Here is a 22752-nt window from a genome sequence, read left to right on the forward strand (position 1 = left end):
TGATATACCATGGCTTTCAGCCAATCAGCATTCAGGGCTCGGACCACAAAATGCTTAATGTTGTGCAAATAGTTAACGTACAAAAGGGAAAATAAATAAACATAAATATGGGTTGTATTTACAATGGTGTTTATTCTTCACTGGTTGCCTTTATCTTGTGGAAACAGGTCACAAATCTTGTTGCTGTGATGGCACACTGTGCTATTTCACCCAATAGATATGGGAGTTTATCAAAATTGTATTTGTTTTGGAATTCTTTGTGGGTCTGTGTAATCTGAGGGAAATATGTGTCTCGAATATGGTCATACATTTGGCAGGAGTTTAGGAAGTGCAGCTCAGCTCTCTCTCCTCTCTCTCGCTCTCTCTCTACTCTCTTTACTCTCCTACTCTCGCTACTCTCTCTAATCTCTCTCTCTCTCTCTTTCTCTCTCTACTCTCTCTCTACTCTTTCTCTCTTTTCATGATCCTCAAGGTAGAAGCATCAAACTGCTACCAACTGACAATACTGCTTATGACAGGGATGATTAAAGGCCAACGTAATTAGATGGAAGGAAATTAATTTTGGGACTGTCATTCCCCCCCACCAACACCCATTACATACACACATACTGTACACACACACACATATACTGTACACACACACACATATACTGTACACACACGTACACACACACACACACCCCACACACACACACACACACACACACACACACACACACACACACACACACACACACACACACACACACACACACATAGCCTCCTTCCAGCTATACATTGGTTTCAAGATGAGGTAAAGGGTCAGAAGTACGACCTAGCTTTGATCACAGTATCACTCCTCCCTAAGGTTTGTCAGGCTTCACCAGTTAGCAAATCATTTCAAATAAAGATAACATGTATCATGAAATTAGATTAAGCATGACAAGCATGATAAGCATGGCTCCAATATGTCATTCTCCTATCTGCATATATGATGCCATAACTTTGCTTGTTTCTATTCTACACAGATGGTCGTTTTCATTGTGAATGTCTCATACCAAATTGTAATGAGATAATATCCTAGATTATTTCATTTCCTCTCTTGTTGACGCTTTCCAAACGGCTGGTCTCCTCTGCTAAGAGATAACGACCAGTCAGGAAACAGCTGCTTTACTAGATGAGAACCAAGGGAAATAAGAAGAAAACAAAGAGCTAGAAAGCAAAGTAAAGTAACAGGGATTAGGGATAGAGAGATAGGGGAAGAGGAGGAGATGGGTATAGGATATTAGAGAAGAGGAGATATGGTCTTGTTTACAGCCCAGAGCAGAATATGCAGACAGTATCTGTAACAGCTTAAATGTCACAGAAGCTTTTGGAGTCTGGATAAAGGAGCTGGAGAGCATTCTAGATGTCTGCCTTTTGTTTTGCCTTGTCTTCCATCCATCTCCTATTTGTTGGGCAGAGAGAGGGGAGAGGGGAGGGGTGGAGAGAAGAGGGGTGGGCGGGAGACTTGCAAATGAAAGTAAAAGGAAAAGAAAGAAGAGGAAGAAGTGCTCTGAGCGTCTGGGAGTCCAGCATCGTGACCCGGACTGATTTACGAACCCTCTCCTTTAATGAAATTGTTTCAGTGACAGAGTCGGTAAAAGCTCGTAATGGATTGGCTGCTCTAATGTAATGAAATTACTCCCTTTCTGACAAAAAAAGAAAGAGAAAGGGAGAGGGGGAGAAGATGAGGAGGGAGAAGAAGAGGAGGGGGGAGGCAATGTAATTAATAGAGAGCTGACAGACGGGGTGGGCTATAGCCAGCCTCTGTTCACTCTCCTTCTGCCCCCCCCCCGCTCTCTCCCTCTTTCTCTCCTCCACTCACGGGGCAGTGTTGAGACGGGGCAGTGTTGAGAGTGAGGTGATAGGCTGCAGCCAAACAGGCCACTTTAGCCAGCTGGTCCTTTCCTTCCCTGGCAGGTTGCGGTGAGGCAGAGGTGAGGGCTGAGATCTGAGTTTGTGCTGTGCGCCCACTGGCTAGCCAGTAGCTACCTACCTTCAGCCCCTCCCAGCCACCTCCCTCACCATACCCAGCCACTGGCACTCCTCCTCCTGCATCCCCCCCCACCAGTACCCTAAACCCCCACGTCTGCAGACAGACCTTCCGCTGACTCCTGTCTCTCATCCCTCCGCAGGCAACTGGACAGCAACCACATAAGCTGCATCGAAGATGGAGCCTTCCGAGCCCTCCGTGATCTGGAGATACTGTGAGTCCCCCTCCTCCTCATACCCTTCTTCCTCTCCTCTCTTCTGCAGGGACCGATCCTGCTCTTCCCTTTCTTCTCTTCTTTTCTCTATCTCTATATCTCTCTATCTCTCTCCATCTCTCTCACTATCTCTGTTTTTATCTCTCTATCTCAGTCTCTCTCTCTATCTCAATCTCTATCTCTCTATATATATATCTCTATCTCTCTATCTCTTTATCTATTTATCTCTCTATCTCTCTCTATATATATCTATCTCTCTCTATCTATATCCCTATCTCTCTAACTCTCTACCGTTCAGTTTTTTCACTGGATTTCTCTGTCTTCTGTTCCCTGTGTGTTTTCTGTTGAATGTCTTTGAAGGGTAAAGTGTGTTGGATGTGAAGCTGCAGCAGCGCGGCATACCTACCTGTGCATGCTGCCAGCGACAGCAGTGATAGTGTCACCGTCCTGAGGTGTTAGTCCATCCGCCGTGTGCCTTGTGTTTCTCCGTATCGACTGTGTGACCACCACGGTTTTACACAGGATCATTGTCATTCTGTGCTGCATTGTGACATTAAGCTGCTTGCTAGCGCCTCGCAGGCGTTGTATTTGTTAGTCACTTTTCCAAGCATCCTCTCTCTGTGCATTTTTGCCTGTTAAAACTGTTTCTGCAGTCATCTACTGTGGTGTAATATACACTATGTCCTCTAGAGAACCAAGAACATTCAGGAAATAGCGTACTTCATTGAATGAGCCACAGGTTTACTGTAGCTTGTGTCTGGCATCGTGCACACAGTGTAAAGCTTTAAACCAGACAGACACTGGTGAGCTGCTGTTGTACGGTTTCATGGTGTTTGAAACTCTTACTGAGGCTAAGGCTGTTACTGGGGGTCTGATCCAGTCTGGTCTGGTCCAGTCTGGTCTGTTCCGGTCTGGTCTAATCTGGTCTGGTCCAGTCTGGTCTGGACTGGTCCAGTCTGGTCTGGTCCAATCTGGTCTGTTCCGGCCTGATCTGGTCTGGTCCAGTCTGGCCTGGACTGGTCCAGTCTGGTCTGGTCCAGTCTGGTCTAGTCTGGTCCGGTCTGGTCCAGTCTGGTCTGGTCCAGTCTGGTTAGGTCTGGTCCAGTGTGATCTGGACTGGTCTAGTCTGGTCTGGTCTGGCCCAGTCTGGTCTGGTCTGTTCCAGTCTGGTCTGGTCCAGTCTGGTCTGTTCTGGTCTGGTCCAGTCGAGTCTGGTCTGGACTGGTCTAGTCTGGTGTTGCCTGGTCTGGGTTATAGGGGAGGGAGGTACATGCCCCTGCAGCACCCAGGCAGTGATGTCCTGGTGCAGAGGAGTTCAGTTCTCCAACCTCCAGCCCTCCAGTCTTCCAGCCCTCCAGCCTCCAGCCTCAGCGAAGGTAAAGCCTTGGGGAGGAGGACTGCTAAGAATATGATAGGACAGCACAGGACAGGACAACATAACTGGGGGAGAAAGATAGGGATTTCATTTCCCAGACACTAGCCCATCCATCAGCTCATCGGCAGGGCACTAAATGCCGTTGTCATACCCCCTGTTAAAGCAGGTCTCATTTTGTGACCGAGAGAGACACACAGTCATTCTCACTCACCTCCACTACAGAAAACCTGCAAAAAAGTCTGACCATTTTTTTGTACATGATTGTTTGTGAGGTTTGAATAAGGGCCGTGCTCAAAGGCAGGGCAGGAAATGCTTGAATGAAAGACAGTGATTCTTCTGCTGGACTGGACTGACTGTTCATTTTGAGTGTCCTCCTCCCCTTGTCCTAGCCCTGCCTCAGCTGGACTGGCTGTTCATTTTGAGTGTCCTCTTCCCCTTGTTCTAGCATTGCCTCAGCTGAACTGACTGTTCATTTTGAGTGTCCTCTTCCCCTTGTTCTAGCATTGCCTCAGCTGGACTGGCTGTTCATTTTGAGTGTCCTCCTCCCCTTGTCTTAGCCCTGCTTCAGCTGGACTGGCTGTTCATTTTGAGTGTCCTCCTCCCCATGTCCTAGCCCTGCCTCAGCTCTTAGAGAAGCTAGTGATGGTTTTATGACCACAGCAAAAAAATGGCATGATGGAGATGAGATGGCGTTAGAGTTGGCTGACCACACCAGGCATAAATGTCAGTTTGTGTGGATTCAGTTTTTATTAGTAATACAGCACTTCCTCCTGCTCGACCACAGCCCATTACAAACAGCGCTTCCTCCTGCTCAACCACAGCCCATTACAAAGAGCACTTTCTCCTGCTCGACCACAGCCCATTACAAACAGCACTTCCTCCTGCTCGACCACAGCCTATTACAAACAGCACTTCCTCCTGCTCGACCACAGCCCATTACAAACAGCACTTCCTCCTGCTCGACCACAGCCCATTACAAACAGCACCTCCTCCTGCTCGACCACAGCCCATTACAAACAGCACTTCCTCCTGCTCGACCACAGCCCATTACAAACAGCACTTCCTCCTGCTCGACCACAGCCCATTACAAAAGTGGCTATTAGTGGAGAATTTTTTAATTTTTTATTTCACCTTTATTTCACCAGGTAGGCAAGTTGAGAACAAGTTCTCATTTACAATTGCGACCTGGCCAAGATGAAGCAAAGCAGTTTGACACATACAACAACACAGAGTTACACATGGAGTAAAACAAACATACAGTGGGGGAAAAAAGTAATTGATCCCCTGCTGATTTTGTTCGTTTGCCCACTTAGAATATCATTTTAATAGTAGGTTTATTTGAACAGTGAGAGACAGAATAATAACAAAAATATCCAGAACAATGCATGTCAAAAATGTTATGAAATGATTTGCATTTTAATGAGGGAAATAAGTATTTGACCCCTCTGCAAAACATGACTTAGTACTTGGTGGCAAAACCCTTGTTGGCAATCACAGAGGTCAGACGTTTCTTGTAGTTGGCCACCAGGTTTGCACACATCTCAGGAGGGATTTTGTCCCACTCCTCTTTGCAGATCTTCTCCAAGTAAATAAGGTTTCGAGGCTGACGTTTGGCAACTCGAACCTTCAGCTCCCTCCACAGATTTTCTATGGGATTAAGGTCTGGGGACTGGCTAGGCCACTCCAGGACCTTAATGTGCTTCTGCTTGAGCCACTCTTTTGTTGCCTTGGCCGTGTGTTTTGGGTCACTGTCATACTGGAATACCCATCCACGACCCATTTTCAATGCCCTGGCTGAGGGAAGGAGGTTCTCACCCAAGATTTGACGGTACATGGCCCCGTCCATCGTCCCTTTGATGGGGTGAAGTTGTCCTGTCCCCTTAGCAGAAAAACACCCCCAAACGATAATGTTTCCACCTCCATGTTTGACGGTGGAGATGGTGTTCTTGGGGTCATAGGCAGCATTCCTCCTCCTCCAAACACGGCGAGTTGAGTTGATGTTAAAGAGCTCCATTTTGATCTCATCTGACCACAACACTTTCACCAGTTGTCCTCTGAGTCATTCAGATGTTCATTGGCAAACTTCAGACGTACATGTATATGTCTTCTTGAGCAGGGGGACCTTGCGGGTGCTGCAGGATTTCAGTCCTTCACGGCGTACTGTGTTACCAATTGTTTTCTTGGTGACTATGGTCCCAGCTGCCTTGAGATCATTGACAAGATCCTCCCGTGTAGTTCTGGGCTGATTCCTCACCGTTCTCATGATCATTGCAACTCCACATGGTGAGATCTTGCATGGAGCCCCAGGCCAACGGTTATTGACAGTTCTTTTGTGTTTCTTCCATTTGCGAATAATCGCACCAAATGTTGTCACCTTCTCACCAAGCTGCTTGGCGATGGTCTTGTAGCCCATTCCAGCCTTGTGTAGGTCTACAATCTTGTCCCTGACATCCTTGGAGAGCTCTTTGGTCTTGGCCATGGTGGAGAGTTTGGAATCTGATTGATTGATTGCTTGGACAGGTGTCTTTTTTACAGGTAACAAGCTGTAGTTAGGAGCACTCCCTTTAAGAGTGTGCTCCTAATCTTAGGTCATTACCTGTATAAAAGACACCTGGGAGCCAGAAATCCTTTTGATTGAGAGGGGGTCAAATACTTATTTCCCTCATTAAAATGCAAATCAATTTATAACATTTTTGACATGCGTTTTTTTCTGGATACTTTTGTTGTTATTCTGTCTCTCACTGTTCAAATAAACCTACCATTAAAATGATAGACTGATCCTTTCTTTGTCAGTGGGCAAACGTACAAAATCAGCAGGGGATCAAATACTTTTTTCCCCCACTGTACAGTCAATAATATAGTAGAAAAATAAGTCTATGTTCAAAGTCAGCAAATGAGGTGAGATAAGGGAGGTAAAGGCAAAAAAGGCCATGGTGGCGAGGTAAATACAATATAGCAAGTAAAACACTGGAATGGTAGGTTTGCAGTGGAAGAAAGTGCAAAGTAGAAATAGAAATAATGGGGTGCAAAGGAGCAAAATAAATAAATAAATAAATACAGTAGGGGAAGAGGTAGTTGTTTGGGCTAAATTATAGATGGGCTATGTACATGTGCAGTAATCTGTGAGCTGCTCTGACAGCTGGTGCTTAAAGCTAGTGAGGGAGATAAGTGTTTCCAGTTTTAGAGATTTTTGTAGTTCGTTCCAGTCATTGGCAGCAAAGAACTGGAAGGAGAGGCGGCCGAAGGAGGAATTGGCTTTGGGGGTGACCAGAGAGATATACCTGCTGGAGCGCATGCTACAGGTGGGTGCTGCTATGGTGACCAGCGAGCTGAGATAAAGGGGAACTTTACCTAGCAGGGTCTTGTAGATGACCTGGAGCCAGTGGGTTTGGCGACGAGTATGAAGCGAGGGCCAGCCAATGAGAGTGTACAGGTCGCAGTGGTGGGTAGTATATGGGGCTTTGGTGACAAAACGGATGGCACTGTGATAGACTGCATCCAATTTATTGAGTAGGGTATTGGAGGCTATTTTGTAAATGACATCGCCGAAGTTGAGGATCGGTAGGATGGTCAGTTTTACGAGGGTATGTTTGGCAGCATGAGTGAAAGATGCTTTGTTGTGAAATAGGAAGCCAATTCTAGATTTAACTTTCAATTGGAGATGTTTGATGTGAGTCTGGAAGGAGAGTTTACAGTCTAACCAGACACCTAGGTATTTGTAGTTGTCCACATATTCTAAGTCAGAACCGTCCAGAGTAGTGATGCTGGACGGGCGAGCAGGTGCAGGCAGCGATCGGTTGAAGACCATGCATTTAGTTTTACTTGTATTTAAGTGCAGTTGGAGGCCACGGAAGGAGAGTTGTATGGCATTGAGTCTCTTCTGGAGAGTAGTTAACACAGTGTCCAAAGAAGGGCCAGAAGTATACAGAATGGTGTCGTCTGCGTAGAGGTGGATCAGAGACTCACCAGCAGCAAGAGCGACATCATTGATGTATACAGAGAAGAGAGTCGGCCCGAGAATTGAACCCTGTGGCACCCCAATAGAGACTGCCAGAGGCCCGGACAACAGGCCCTCCGATTTGACACACTGAACTCTATCAGAGAAGTAGTTGGGGAACCAGGCGAGGCAATCATTTGAGAAACCAAGGCTGTTGAGTCTGCCGATGAGGATGTGGTGATTGACAGAGTCGAAAGCCTTGGCCAGGTCAATGAATACGGCTGCACAGTATTGTTTCTTATCGATGGCGGTTAAGATATCGTTTAGGACCTTGAGCGTGGCTGAGGTGCACCCATGACCAGCTCTGAAACCAGATTGCATAGCGGAGAAGGTGCGGTGGGATTCGAAATGGTCGGTAATCTGTTTGTTTGGGAATCTCAAACGACACGAAACAGAGGTTGAACAGGCTATTAATAGGGGTTGCAACAATTTCGGCAGATCATTTTAGAAAGAAAGGGTCAAGATTGTCTAGCCCGGCTGATTTGTAGGAGTCCAGATTTGCAGCTCTTTCAGAACATCAGCTGACTGGATTTGGGAGAAGGAGAAATGGGGAAGGCTTGGGCGAGTTGCTGTGGAGAGTGCAGTGCTGTTGACCTGGGTAGGGATAACCAGGTGGAAAGCATGGCCAGTCGTAGAAAAATGCTTATTGAAATTCTCAATTATAGTGGATTTATCGGTGGTGACAGAGTTTCTTATCCTCAGTGCAGTGGGCAGCTGGGAGGAGGTTCTCTTATTCTCCAAGGACTTTACAGTGTCCCAGAACTTTTTTGAGTTTGTGTTGCAGGAAGCAAATTTCTGCTTGAAAAATTTCTAACTGCCTGTGTATATTGGTTTCTAACTTCCCTGAAAAGTTGCATATCACGGGGGCTGTTCGATGCTAATGCAGAACGTCACAGGATGTTTTTGTGTTGGTTAAGGTCAGTCAGGTCTGGAGAGAACCAAGGGCTATATCTGTTCCTGGTTCTAAATTTCTTGAATGGGGCATGCTTATTTAAGATGGTGAGGAAGGCATTTAAAAAAAAATAACCAGGCATCCTCTAATGAAGGGATGAGGTCAATATCCTTCCAGGATACCCGGGCCAGGTCGATTAGAAAGGCTTGCTCGCTGAAGTGTTTCAGGGAGCGTTTGACAGTGATGAGTGGAGGTCGTTTGACCGCTGACCCATTACGGATGCAGGCAATGAGGCAGTGATCGCTGAGATCTTGGTTGAAAACAGCAGAGGTGTATTTAGAGGGCAAGTTGGTCAGGATGATATCTATGAGGGTGCCCGTGTTTACGGCTTTGGGGTGGTACCTGGTAGGTTCATTGATCATTTGTGTGAGATTGAGGGCATCAAGCTTAGATTGTAGGATGGCTGGGGTGTTAAGCATGTCCCAGTTTAGGTCACCAAGCAGCACGAGCTCTGAAGATAGATGGGGGGCAATCAGTTCACATATGGTGTCCAGAGCACAGCTGGGGGCAGAGGGTGGTCTATAGCAGGCAGCAACAGTGAGTGACTTGTTTTTAGAGAGGTGGATTTTTAAAGGTAGTAGTTCAAATTGTTTGGGTACAGACCTGCAGATCTCTGCAGTAGATTGCAACACTGCCCCCTTTGGCCGTTCTATCTTGTCTGAAAATGTTGTAGTTAGGGATGGAGATTTCAGAGTTTTTGGTGGTCTTCCTAAGTCAGAATTCAGACACGGCTAGGACATCCGGGTTGGCAGAGTGTGCTAAAGCAGTGAATAAAACAAACTTAGGGAGGAGGCTTCTAATGTTAACATGCATGAAACCAAGGCTATTACAGTTACAGAAGTCATCAAAAGAGAGCGCCTGGGGAATAGGAGTGGAGCTAGGCACTGCAGGGCCTGGATTCACCTCTACATCGCCAGAGGAAGAGAGGAGGAGTAGGATAAGGGTATGGCTAAAAGCTATGAGAATTGGTCATCTAGGACATCCAGAACAGAGAGTAAAATGAGCAGGTTTCTGGGGGCGATAAAATAGCTTCAAGGTATAATATACAGACAAAGGTATGGTAGAATGTGAATACAGTGGAGGTAAATCTAGGCATTGAGTGATGATGAGAGGGATATTGTCTCTAGAAACATCATTGAAACCAGGTGATGTCATCGCATGTGTGGGTGGTGGAACTGAGAGGTTGGATAAGGTATAATGATCAGGGCTAGAGGCTCTACAGTGAAATAAGCCAATAAACACTAACCAGAACAGCAATGGATAAGGCATATTGACATTAAGGAGAGGCATGCTTAGCCAAGTGATCAAAAGGGTCCAGTGAGTAGTGAGGTCGGTTGCGGTCACGACGATTCAGACAGCTAGCCGGGCCATGGGTAGCAAGTTGGCAGAAGATGGTCTGTTATTAGCCACCTCGTGCGTTTCCGTCGGTAGATTAGTGGGGTTCCGTGTGGTAGAGGGGACCAATCCAATTGGCAAAATAGTTATAGTTTTAGTGGCCCAAGAAAATTGGCCGATACACCTATTCAGATAGCAGCCGATAAGACAGCTAACGATTAGCTGGCCGCAGATGGGCGTTCAGGTTACGTCGCGACGGAGGGACCATTTGGAAATACTCTTTCGGGCAGATAATGTCGGTAGTCCAGTTGTGAAGGCCCGACGGGGCTCCGCATCGGCAGTAAAACGGGTCCGGATAGGTGATTGTAGCCCAGGAGTGGCTGATGGAACTCTTCAGCTGGCTAGCTCCGGAATAATTGATGTTAGCTCTGGGACTGACATTAGCCAATAGTCACTCGGATAGCAGCTAGCTAGCTGCAAGATCCAGGTGTAAATGTCTGGAGCTTGCGGTAGAAATCCAGGGATATGGAGAGAAAATAGGTCCGGTATGCTCTGGTCTGAGTCGCGTTGTACAAAACTGGCGATAGCTTTTCGAGCTAAGCGATAGCTGATGACCGCCAACCGTGGTTAGCTGAATTCTAACGTTAGCTAGTGAACTGGCTAACTTCTGTCTAACTTCTGGCTAGCTTCTGTTGTGGATTTCAGATTTGAAGTAAATAATACTTCTTTTTTTTAATTGGTGAGGCGGGTTGCAGGAGAGTGTTTTGAAGTTGAGTTTTTATAAAAACATATATAAAAGATATGCGAAGAAAAGATGTAAATATATATATACACGGGACACGACAAGACGAGGACAAAGGACGTCTGACTGCTATGCCATCTTGCATAGACAATAGAGAATGTGAAGATGTAAATATATGTTGTTTAAAGGTGCTAATTCCACCATATGTCCATGCAGCTGAAACATAGATAATTGGACTGGAGCACCAGGAAGAGATTGCTGTGATAGAAACCCATCATTTTAATTAGGTCATGCTCTCTTGGTACATTAGGCTTTTTCTTTGAGCAATTTTCTCTCTTTTAATATATAATAAAGTGTTGAATTGTATGGTAGCGTACCTAACACATTTTCTGAATAGATACTGGAGCAGAATGCATCTTAATGCACAGCCCTATATCTGTTCCCCAGTGTAACAGTGGTGAATTGAAATTACAATTGGTTCCTGTCATGGTGCAGAAGATGTCAATTTCTGCTGATAGCCAGAGTATTTGTACGTGTGCTGTCTTCTAGCCTTTGTATTGAACTCATAGATGAGAACCTCTCTATTTCATGTTATATGATCAAAGGGTATCACTGGTGTCACTGTATCACTGGTATCACTGTATCACTGGTATCACTTTATCACTGGTATCGCTGGTACTGCTGGTATCACTTGTATCACTGGAACCACTGTATCACTGGTATCACAGTATCACTTGGATCACTGTATCACTGGTACTACTGTGTCACTGTTATCACTGCACTAAAATCGTACCTTTATGGGTATCTTTAATGTATTCTTCTATTTGATCTGGCATGGCAACTATCAGTGCCCTCTACAAGAGCCTCCGGTAAAGAGGGACAAGCAAAGATAATGTATCATTGATGTAACAAATGTCTCCGTGACCAGCCGTGTTTGTTCCAGATTCTTCTAGATTGTAAGACTGCCGTGTTTTTGATGAATATTGTGGAGAACAACATTGTTGCATATTAGGAAATATGTGTTTTGTCTGGGAAGGGAAAGCCCAACAAAGAAAATGGGGAATTTTTATGTATGCGGAAATGGAAACTGGTTGACCAAATTAATTCCCAGACACAGTCAGATGGACAGCGTTTTATTGAAGCTGTCAATTAAAGTGTCAGTTTTATCAGTTCTCCTTTGTAGTTTGATCTCAACAACATATTGGGACCAAATACCCTTTTACAAACAGAAATCGGGGTGGTGGACACATTTTATGTTTCTAATCACAATGTTCATTAAACTTGTATCAAAAAGAAGAACAGCATCTGACATCAGATTGAACAAGTCATTTAAAAGAGTTAATTCCTATTGATGCATAGATGGCTGGCTCTCATATAAAATAACAAATACAAAAGCCTTAGCTTATTTCTCCTGAGAAGAATGACTTATACAATCACGTCAGCTCGCTGTTAGATGTTAAGCATTCCCTCAAGTTGCTAATGAATAAGAACTGATTTAGTGGAGGGCACTAACGCTAAATAGGCTTCCATAATGAGTGCAGCTCCGTGACTTCAAATGACTGAATACAGTTTAACGCTTGCCAAGTTACACAAAATAAACGATTGGCTCTTTCTGGTGATGAATTGTAATTTCGATTTAACATAACTGTGGTAATGACTGAACTAATGACTTCAAAGTTATCTCGGACATTTTCTCATGTTGGGCGTGCCTTGCATCTCAATGAGATGGAGAAAGGTCTGGAGCCAGCCGAGCACACTGCATGGTGGGACAACATACGGCCTGGTGGGAGGATGGATGGCTGGGGGGATAGATGGGTGGAAGGGATGGATGGGTGGAAGGGATTGATGGGTGGAGGGGATAAATGGGTGAAGGGGATAGATGGGTGGAGGGGATAGATGGTGGGGGATAGATGGGTGGGAGATAGATGCGTGGAGGGGATAGATGGGTGGGGGATAGATGGGTGGGAGATAGATGAGTGGAGGGGATAGATGGGTGGAGGGGATAGATGGGTGGAGGGGATAGATGGGTGGGAGATAGATGGGTGGAGGGGATAGATGGGTGGGGGATAGATGGGTGGGAGATAGATGGGTGGAGGGGATAGATGGGTGGAGGGGATAGATGGGTGGAGGGGATAGATGGGTGGGGGATAGATGGGTGGAGGGGATAGATGGGTGGAGGGGATAGATGGGTGGAGGGGATAGATGGGTGGGGGATAGATGGGTGGAGGGGATAGATGGGTGGAGGGGATAGATGGGTGGAGGGGATAGATGGGTGGGGGATAGATGGGTGGAAGGGATAGATGGGTGGAGGGGATAGATGGGTGGAGGGGATAGATGGGTGGGGGATAGATGGGTGGGGGATAGATGGGTGGAGGGGATAGATGGGTGGGGGATAGATGGGTGGAGGGGATAGATGGGTGGAGGTGATAGATGGGCTAATGTGTCACTGATTCTTTGATGATTATTCATAGGAGGGTTTCAGCTCTAAGGACATTTGATTATAATAAATTCAGCTTTTTATCTCAAGATCTCCCTGAAGATACTTGTCAAATGTGAGTTGCACCAGGCAGATGAATTGTGTTTTAAAAAAAATCTGATTTTCACATTTGAATTAATCAAAATAGTAGCATTGTATTAGAACACTGGTTAAGCAAATGTTCCCCTTAATTTACTAGTGCTAAATGTTATTTATCATTTCTTAACTGAGAGAGTAAAATGATACTATTGAGAACTAGAAACTATCATGATGAAATATGAATTCTAGTATGATATAAATTATATTTGATTGGTAGATTTGGGGGTAGAAAGTTTTAAATCATTGGTTAAAGTTGTCCCAAACATAATCAAGTCTGAAATGCTCTTTGAGAAGCCAAAGAGCATTTCAGACTTGCCTGCAGGTCATATTTGGAAACCCTCGTGTTCTTACCAGAGTGGTGCATGTCCGTCTTCCATCTTCCCCCCTCCTGCTGCACTCTCCAGAGAAGAGTGCTGAATATTTTATGACCACTGTTTGTACAGAAATTTCTGTCTCTCAATGAACGCTACTCTCTTTATTTTTGTACCGGCCGACCAGGGTCTGCCATTTTTTATGAGTGGAAGTGCAGCTGAGACATTTCCATGCTACAGTATCTCAAGGTTACTTCCACGTCATCACACATTGATAAGAAGTTTTCACATTACCACGTACGACAGCCCCTCCCCTCCCCTTGTCCATGCCAAACACTCATCTTTCAGTGTGTGCACTCGGCATTTTCCTGACAGGTTGGCCGGGACCTCTTTATTCCAACTAGAGTGAGTTAGTTACTCCATAACCATCTGAGTAGAGACATAGACTCCTTGTGTTAACAATGTGATTCCCCAGGCTTGTCTGATACTGCATTATTACTGTTATTTTACCAAATGCATTCTTTCCCTTGGAGGTTACCGATGACCTCTTTAATATGAGTAGACTTTAATGATGTTTTGGACCCGCTGGTGAGGGAAAAGCACCTCTTTCACACAAAGACCCATGGTACACTAAATGACACCATCCAGGGGGGCGTACCACTCTCACCACCCCTCCATCCATGCCTCGTTGCATACTGCCTTTGGACGTATTTGTACAGTTAAAGTACATTGTTGGACTTGGTTGTGATGTGACTGGAGATTCAGACTGAATGGAAGCTGTATGGTGAGTGTGTTAGTCCTGTCACGTTATATGCAGTGTGTTAGCATGGTTTAGTGGGTGAGGTGGAGGAGTCCTGACTCGTTATATGTAGTGTGTTAGCATGGTTTAGTGGATGAGGAGGAGGAGTCCTGACACGTTATATGTAGTGTGTTAGCATCGTTTAGTGGGTGAGGAGGAGGAGTCCTGACACGTTATATGCAGTGTGTTAGCATGGTTTAGTGGGTGAGGAGGAGGAGTCCTGACACGTAATATGCAGTGTGTTAGCATGGTTCGTCTGAGATTCCCAAAGATTGGAAAGCTGCCTCGGTCATCCCCCTCTTCAAAGGGGGTGACACTCTAGAACCAAACTGCTACAGACCTATATCTATTCTACCCTGCCTTTCTAAGGTTTTCGAAAGCCAAGTTAACAAACAGATTACCAACCATTTCAAATCCCACCGTACCTTCTCCGCTGTGCAATCTGGTTTCAGAGCTGGTCATGAGTGCACCTCAGCCACGCTCAAGGTCCTAAACGACATCATAACCGCCATCGATAAGAGACATTACTGTGCAGCCGTATTCATCGACCTGGCCAAGGCTTTCGACTCTGTCAGTCCCCACATTCTTATTGGCAGACTCGACAGCCTTGGTTTCTCAAATGATTGCCTCGCCTGGTTTACCAACTACTTCTCTGATAGAGTTCAGTGTGTCAAATCGGAGGGCCTGTTGTCCGGACCTCTGGCAGTCTCTATGGGTGTGCCACAGGGTTCAATTCTCGGGCCGACTCTCTTCTCTGTATACATCAATGATGTTGCTCTTGCTGCTGGTGATTCTCTGATCCACCTCTACGCAGACGACACCATTCTGTATACTTCTGGCCCCTCTTTGGACACTGTGTTAACTAACCTCCAGACGAGCTTCAATGCCATACAACACTCCTTCCGTGGCCTCCAACTTCTCTTAAACGCAAGTAAAACTAAATGCATGCTATTAAATCGATCACTGCTCGCACCTGCTCGCCCATCCAGCATCACTACTCTGGACGGCTCTGACTTAGAATACATGGACAACTACAAATTCCTGGGTGTCTGGTTAGACTGTAATCTCTCCTTCCAGACTCACATTAAGCATGGTTTAGTGGGTGAGGTGGAGGAGTCCTGTCACATTATATGTAGTGTGATACCACAGTTTTGGTTGTGATTTTTTCTTATGTATTTTTTGTAAATGGACCTGGTCAAAAATATGTTTTAGCTATTCGGTGCTTTTGGTTTGGCTGGTCTTTACATGCTAGTTAAGTCAGTCAGCTGTACCATTTTGAAGCGAGAGTTTCCGTTTCCAAGGAATTGATGTGACCTGACCCAGTCGAGGTCTCCTTGCCCCTCGGCCCGTATCCTCTCTGACCTCGCTGTTGCCTATATCATAAACACTGCTGATGCTTCATCATGATTAATGCTTTTATGCTGCCAGGGAGAGGGATGCCCAGTCATAGCTCACAGAGGAGCATATAACCCAGAGAGAGAGGGAGAGAAGAGAGAGGGAGAGAGTAGAGAGAAGGAGAGAAGAGAGAGGGGGGAGAGACAGAGTAGAGAGAGAGAAGAGAGAATGAGAGAGTGGAGAGAGGGGGGAGCGAGGGTAGAGTGGGGGGGAGAAGAGAGAGGGGGAGAGAGTAGAGAGAGGGAGAGAAGAGAGAGAAGAGAGAGGGAGAGAGGGGGAGAGAGAGTAGAGAGGGAGAGAAGAGAAGAGGGAGGGAGGGAGGGAGGGAGGGAGGGAGGGAGGGAGGGAGGGAGGGAGGGAGGGAGGGAGGGAGGGAGGGAGGGAGGGAGGGAGGGAGGGAGGGAGGGAGGGGAGAGATAGAGGAGGGAGAGAAGAGAGGGAGGGAGAGAGAGTAGAGAGAGGGAGAGAAGAGAGAGGGGGAGGAGATAGAGTAGGGAGAGGGAGAGAAGAGAAGAGAGAGGGAGGGAGAGAGAAGAGACAGTCAGTGGTTGAGGAATCAGTGTGAATCAGATATTCCATGCATTTTTAAGCACCAGCACCAGTACTGTATGCCTCCCACAGGACACATCAGTCTTTATGTCGCAGTGTGGTCTGATTGAAAGGTTGCCTTCAGCCAATACAACAGTCTGTATGTGTCAAATAACAGGGAGAGATAAATAGAAGTAGGGACGAAGAGACAGAGAGAGAGTGAGAGAGAGAGAGAGAGAGAGAGAGAGAGAGAGAAACAGAGAGTGAGAGAGAGAGAGAGAGAGGGGGGGAAGAGTTACACTGAAACAGGGTAAGAGTAGGATGGATTAGAGTAAGAGGTGTTGGGGGGGGGCTATCATTAGCTCGCAAACAGCACTTTTCAGCACAGGAAATTGCCTTGCCACCAGACTCTGCCCCTTGCAATATCACTGGAAGGTTGGGAAGTGTGACTGAGCCAAAGCAGCGCAGTGGTGGTAGGAAGCAGGAAGTTAGAGGAGTGGAGAGATGGGCTGAGAGAGAAACGACCCCACCGTGTCCCAGCAGAGCCAACCCTCCACGCAGCTTAGATTCAATCTGTCCTCATTTAAGCTGTAATGGCCTCATCAATGGCTTGGTACTCATGTCTCTCTCTTTCTCTCTCTCTGTCTGTCTCTCTGTCCGTCCTACCTGTCCCTCTGGCTGCAATTGGGTACCCTCCATCTGCCACAGAACCTAAACCTGAATCCTCCTCATCTGCTATTTTTCTCATCCCCCTCCCCCCTCTCTTGTCTCCCCTCCTCTCCTCTCTCCACCCTCCTCTCCCCTACTTTCTCCTTCCTCCTCTATCAGAAGCCATAAAGCATGTCTCTATTGGATAACATCGCTGGGGTTTCAATGTCCAAATGCCAAGTGCCTTACTGTTGTGGTTTTTCTCTCATAAGCCCTCACTTAGACACAAACCACATGGATTTAGAGCTGCAGATCATGTTATTTCTCTATACAGCCTCTGCAGGTTTATTTCAATTAGGAGGATAACATCTGATTGCGTCTGTGTGCTTTAGCTGAACCCTCCACGCTAAGCAGAACAAAGGCAAACGATTCCAATCCTTTCGGATGGATTCCGTCACGCAGCAACAAGTAGATGATGAGTTACGGTGGCCTCATTTGTTTTGATGTCTAAACTCCAGGCTGGTTCTTTAAACTCCACGGCTGCCTCCACACTTCTTCTCCCACGGTCTCCAACGCCCCCGCGCCTTTGGTCGCCCGGCCTGGTGGTGGTGAGTTTTACCAGTGTTCCATGTTAATCATGTCACATCTCACAGGAGGGAGGGAAGGAATCTGAGATGATCAGGAGATGAGAGGAAAGCCACACACACAGACGGAACCTGCACAATGCATGGTTTAAACACTCAAGGCTTTATTAAAGCAGACCCTCTACACACACACTCCATCACACAAACAAACACACACACACACACACACACACACACACACACTCACAATGTCTATGAGGGCTGAGTGAGGTGATGAAGATGAAGAGAGAGAGAGAGAGAGAGATGGAAGTCAATCTGGTCATCCGTGGGATGGAGCGGGACTCTTAAATCAGCCTCACCAAAGCCCCATCCCTCCCCCCTCCTTCCCCCTCACCCCCTCCCTCCCCCTCTCAACCCCATTGAGAAATGGCCAGGAGCAGAACCCATGGGAAACGTCACCTCTCATTCCCCCGGATATTACAGCCTACCACTCTAACCCCTCTGCCCGTTGAGAGAACAGTCAAAGGGGTTGGCAAAAATCTCCTCACCTACTACCTGAAATTGATCTTTCTCAGATTCACACACACACACACACACACACACACACACACACACCCACACACACGCACACACACACACACACGCCCACACGCACACACACACACACACGCCCACACGCACACACACACACACACACACACACACACACACACACACACACACACACACACACACACACACACGATGGCAGAGCAGTGTGCTGCTACTCCTGATTACACTGTCATGTTGCATTGCGTGTCTCTCAGGCTTTGATTTCAAGCCTCTGTGAGTATCTGTTATAGAGTCAGCTCCCCTGAGCTGTATGCTCTCCTCCAGCCTTTCCTTCCCCTCTCTCCTCCAGCCCTGTCTTACCCACCAGCCTGACCCTCCCCTCTCTCCTCTAGCCCCAGCCCTGTCTTACCCACCAGCCTGACCCTCCCCTCTCTCCTCTAGCCAGCCCTGTCTTACCCACCAGCCTGACCCTCCCCTCTCTCTTCCAGCCCTGTCTTACCCACCAATCTGACCCTCCCCTCTCTCCTTCAGCCCCAGCCCTGTCTTACCCACCAGCCTGACCCTCCCCTCTCTCCTCCAGCCCCAGCCCTGTCTTACCCAACAGCCTGACCCTTCCCTCTCTCCTCCAGCCCCAGCCCTGTCTTACCCACCAGCCTGACCCTCCCCTCTCTCCTCTAGCCCCAGCCCTGTTTACCCACCAGTCTGACCCTCCCCTCTCTCCTCCAGCCCTATCTTACCCACCAGCCTGACCCTCCCCTCTCTCTTCCAGCCCTGTCTTACCCACCAGCCCAACCCTCCCATCTTTCCTCCAGCCCCAGCCCTGCCTTACCCACCAGCCTGACCCTCCCCTTTCCACTGCAGCCCCTAGCCCTGTCTTACCCACCAGCCTGACCCTCCAGCCCTGTCTTACCCACCAGCCTGACCCTCCCCTTGCTCCTCCAGCCCTGTCTTACTCACCAGCCCAACCCTCCCCTCTTTCCTCCAGCCCCAGCCCTGTCTTACCCACCAGCCTGACCCTCCCCTCTCTCCTCCAGCCCTGTCTTACCCACCAGCCTGACCCTCCCCTTGCTCCTCCAGCCCTGTCTTACCCACCAGCCTGACCCTCCCCTTGCTCCTCCAGCCCTGTCTTACCCACCAGCCTGACCCTCCCCTTGCTCCTCCAGCCCTGTCTTACCCACCAGCCTGAACCTCCCCTTTCCATTACAGCCCCAGCCCTCCCTCTCTGGTTTCAGCTGATTCCTGGCTCCAAGCAGTCTTCCCTCTTTTAAAAGTGAAGTATCCAGGGGCCCTCTCCAAAAAGCCTTAATGAGGGTCTGGAGAGAGGCAGAGAGCACTCAAGACCTCAAAGTAGGTATTTTTTCAACTGTGGGAAATCTGTCTGCATAGCAGAGAGCAAATAAATAACTTGTAGCAGAAATGAAAATCTCTGAGCCCGTACACTTTGGACGGAGTCCGTCACTGTTTAAAGGAGAAGTGGTGGGGCGGTTAATAGCAGAATAACTATATTGACCAGGACATGGATATAACTGTAAATAAAACCATAAAGTAACAGTGTTTTGCTACACAGGGAGTTATAATTGTGGATAAACTATTGCTTATAAGTAAGCATTTCACTGTAAGGTTCACTGAAATGCAATACCTGTTGTATTTGGCGCATGTGACAAATACAATTAGATTTGATTTGATCCCGTTTCATTAAAGCATCATAATGGACATAGATGCCATTGTCTTCCTGCAGTATTATACTATGTCAGGAAGATTCCCTGATTTCATTAACAAGCAGTGGTTCAGTAGTGTTTCATTCAGCAAACACATACATGTTGCTCACACTAATTCATGTTGTGCAGATTCAAGGCAGGGAAAGAAAAGAACTAAGCATAAAAAGCTGAATAAAAGAGATTGGTACAAACAGACTGACTGCCTCTCTAAATGAGGAACTTGAGAGATGGAGAGAGAGAGAGAGAGAGAGAGAGAGAGACAGAAATAGAACGAGAGAGAGGGAGAGGGATAGAGAGAGGGTGCAAGAGAAAGAGAGAGAGCGAGCGGGGAAGATGGGGAGAGAGAGCGTGAGAGAGAAAAGGAGAGAGAGAGGGAGAGTGTGAGAGAGAAAAGAGAGAGAGAGATGGCGAGGGATAGAGAGAGGGTGCGAGAAGAGAGAGAGAGAGAGAGAGAGCGGGGAAGATGAAGAGAGAGCGTGAGAGAGAAAGAGAGAGAGAGAGGGAGTGAGTGAGAGAGAAAGAGAGCAAGCGAGAGAGAGAGAGCGAGAGAGGGGTAGAGGGAGAGAGAGAGAGGGGGGAGAGGGAGAGAGAGAGGGAGAGAGAGAGAGGGGGGAGAGAGAGGGAGTGGGAGAGATAGAGAGGGTGAGAGAGAAAGAGAGAGAGCGAGAGAGAGGGTGAGAGAGAAAGAGCGAGAGAGAGAGAGAGTGCTACACGCTAGGTGTTTCAGTAGAACTTGAATGTTAGTGGAGAGGTGAGTGATAGAGAGGTAACAGGGAGAGCGGTGGTCCCCAACAGTGCAGCCAGAGAGACGGGGATGAGAGAGAAAAAAATATTGAAAGAGAGAGAGATTGACGGCGGAGGCAGTGACCTAACTCTGCAAGCCCTCTGCAACAGACAACAGGCGATAGCATCTCCCTCATGGGCTGCTCTTTTAAAGACTCAGCTCCATCACTGCCTGCTGCCTGGCTGACTGGGGACAGAGAGAAAGAGGTCCCATACAGCACTGCAGCACTGTAAACACTAAACATGTCCCCCTGTGACAGACAGACACGCAATTACTCATCCTGAGAGGCTAATGCCAGCTGTAACAGAGCAGCCCTTGGAATTTATCATATTTAGCCATAAAGCTGTTTTTTAACGTTCTCCTATGAGATGTGCAGGTTAGTGGGGTTTAACTAGACAAAGACCTTGAAAGAGCTATTTAGTCTACATACTGGAGAAGTTCTGTCATGTCTGTGTGATTACTGAAATCGGGACAAATTACATTGGGACCCAGGAAATCCAATCTAATGGCCTCTAGAACCAGACCGTTTCAAAAAACGACCATGTTGAAATATGGATGTAGCTCCTTAGTGGTTTCTGTTTCCTCTTTATCACGACAGCTGTGTGTGTGTGTGTGTGTGTGTGTGTGTGTGTGTGTGTGTGTGTGTGTGTGTGTGTGTGTGTGTGTGTGTGTGTGTGTGTGTGTGTGTGTGTGTGTGTGTGTGTGTGTGTGTGTGTGTGTGTGTGTGTGTGTGTGTGTGTGTGTGTGTGTGTGTGTGTGTGTGCATCCATCCCACACTATCTTTTGTTCTTTAACAGCAGGGGTAAAATCACCGGGGAAGCCAAGCCAGGATAATAAAACCATACAGTATTACAACCTGTGTGCTGTCATAATTGCGTTGTTTGCTCTATAACCTGTTAGATCATATGCCTTGACACTGTGATATATAGGCCTCAGGCCGAGACAGTAAGAAGACACAGTGGCAGAAAATCCAACCAAACCTTTGCTTCATCACAAAACCGGAGAACACCATCTGTGCCGGTGGAGTCCACAAAGCATATTGCATATAACAAACAGTTACATGACTTACAGCATTGTCAAGCAAGATAATGTTTCTGATGGTACTGATTTGTGTGTGTGTGTGTGTGTGTGTGTGTGTGTGTGTGTGTGTGTGTGTGTGTGTGTGTGTGTGTGTGTGTGTGTGTGTGTGTGTGTGTGTGTGTGTGTGTGTGTGTGTGTGTGCATTCGTGCATGTTTACTCACCGTGTGCCAATGACACCTTCCTCTTTCATGTTGCCTAAACGGTCTATGACTCTGTCATACAGTACATGCTTTTATTTTTTGATGTCCAAGGCTACCTGGCTAAAACGCTTGCTCGCAAGCCTAACTTCCATTCATGGGCAACGTTAGCTAGTTAACATTAGCCTTCTACATTTAGCTACATATTGAACTTCCATACTCTTAAGCCAGAGGCACAATGTATGAATTTATGGTTGGATCAGAATCGGCGATATAATCATTGGCCTGTACGAAGAATTAAGTAAAACCACAAGTCCAAATCCCTATCTCCATCCATGGCTAATTTAGGAAGGACCCATTTTAGCTAGCTAACTAGCCACCGGAGGACAACAACACAACGAGATACAACAATTCAAGTTGTTTCTGTCAGTGTTGCATTGCTCTTGAAGTGATGTGACTGGAGTTAAGCCAAATCCAAACTGCCTTGGTGCACCAGGACCATTCACAGTTGAGCTCACTCAGTTTAGCTCAATGCTGATTGGCTATTATTTTATACTTTTTTTATCAAGGGAGGCCAAACGCTCGCTGACTTCTCTTGCATTCATTGTTATGGGCGGCAACAATGTCATACTCTTTTTGACCAGACAGAGTCAGGTAGATGGTCTACACATACAGAGACAGAGGGGCGCTGTTTTGCTCACACGGATGCTTATTCCGGTGTGATACATTCAGCCTCCGGTGAATTGAAGGAACATTTTGAAACACATTTTTTTATTTTTTTATTGGTCAATTTATTGGGTAAGCCTGGCTTCCCTTAACATATATGAATACATTCCACTGCCTGTTAATAATTTCATGTCCCCCCCACCAGCACCCTAGAACTCCTTGGAAAATCTCTCTCTTCCCAGTGGGAGAAGGAGGAAAGAGTGAGAGATATGTGAGTGGCCTTCCTGGGACATTTTCTCCTGCATATGGTTCAGTATTAAAGGGTGGGACCAGGGCGTTGCCCCC

The 22752-nt window shown here is 46.9% G+C and overlaps 1 protein-coding gene across 3 annotated transcripts in view; it reads left to right on the top strand.

Moving 5' to 3' along the window:
• The window catches only part of LOC106611956 (slit homolog 3 protein), a 458837-nt gene that overhangs the window by 215532 nt on the left and 220553 nt on the right, over positions 1 to 22752 (top strand). For all 3 annotated transcript variants that reach the window (XM_045724040.1, XM_045724037.1, XM_045724038.1), the window contains one exon: positions 2157 to 2228. In XM_045724040.1, the coding sequence (XP_045579996.1) occupies positions 2157 to 2228 (72 nt within the window). The remainder of the gene's footprint in view (positions 1 to 2156; positions 2229 to 22752) is intronic.

Source organism: Salmo salar, chromosome ssa09, assembly GCF_905237065.1.
Source record: "Salmo salar chromosome ssa09, Ssal_v3.1, whole genome shotgun sequence".
NCBI classification, from domain to species: domain Eukaryota; kingdom Metazoa; phylum Chordata; class Actinopteri; order Salmoniformes; family Salmonidae; genus Salmo; species Salmo salar.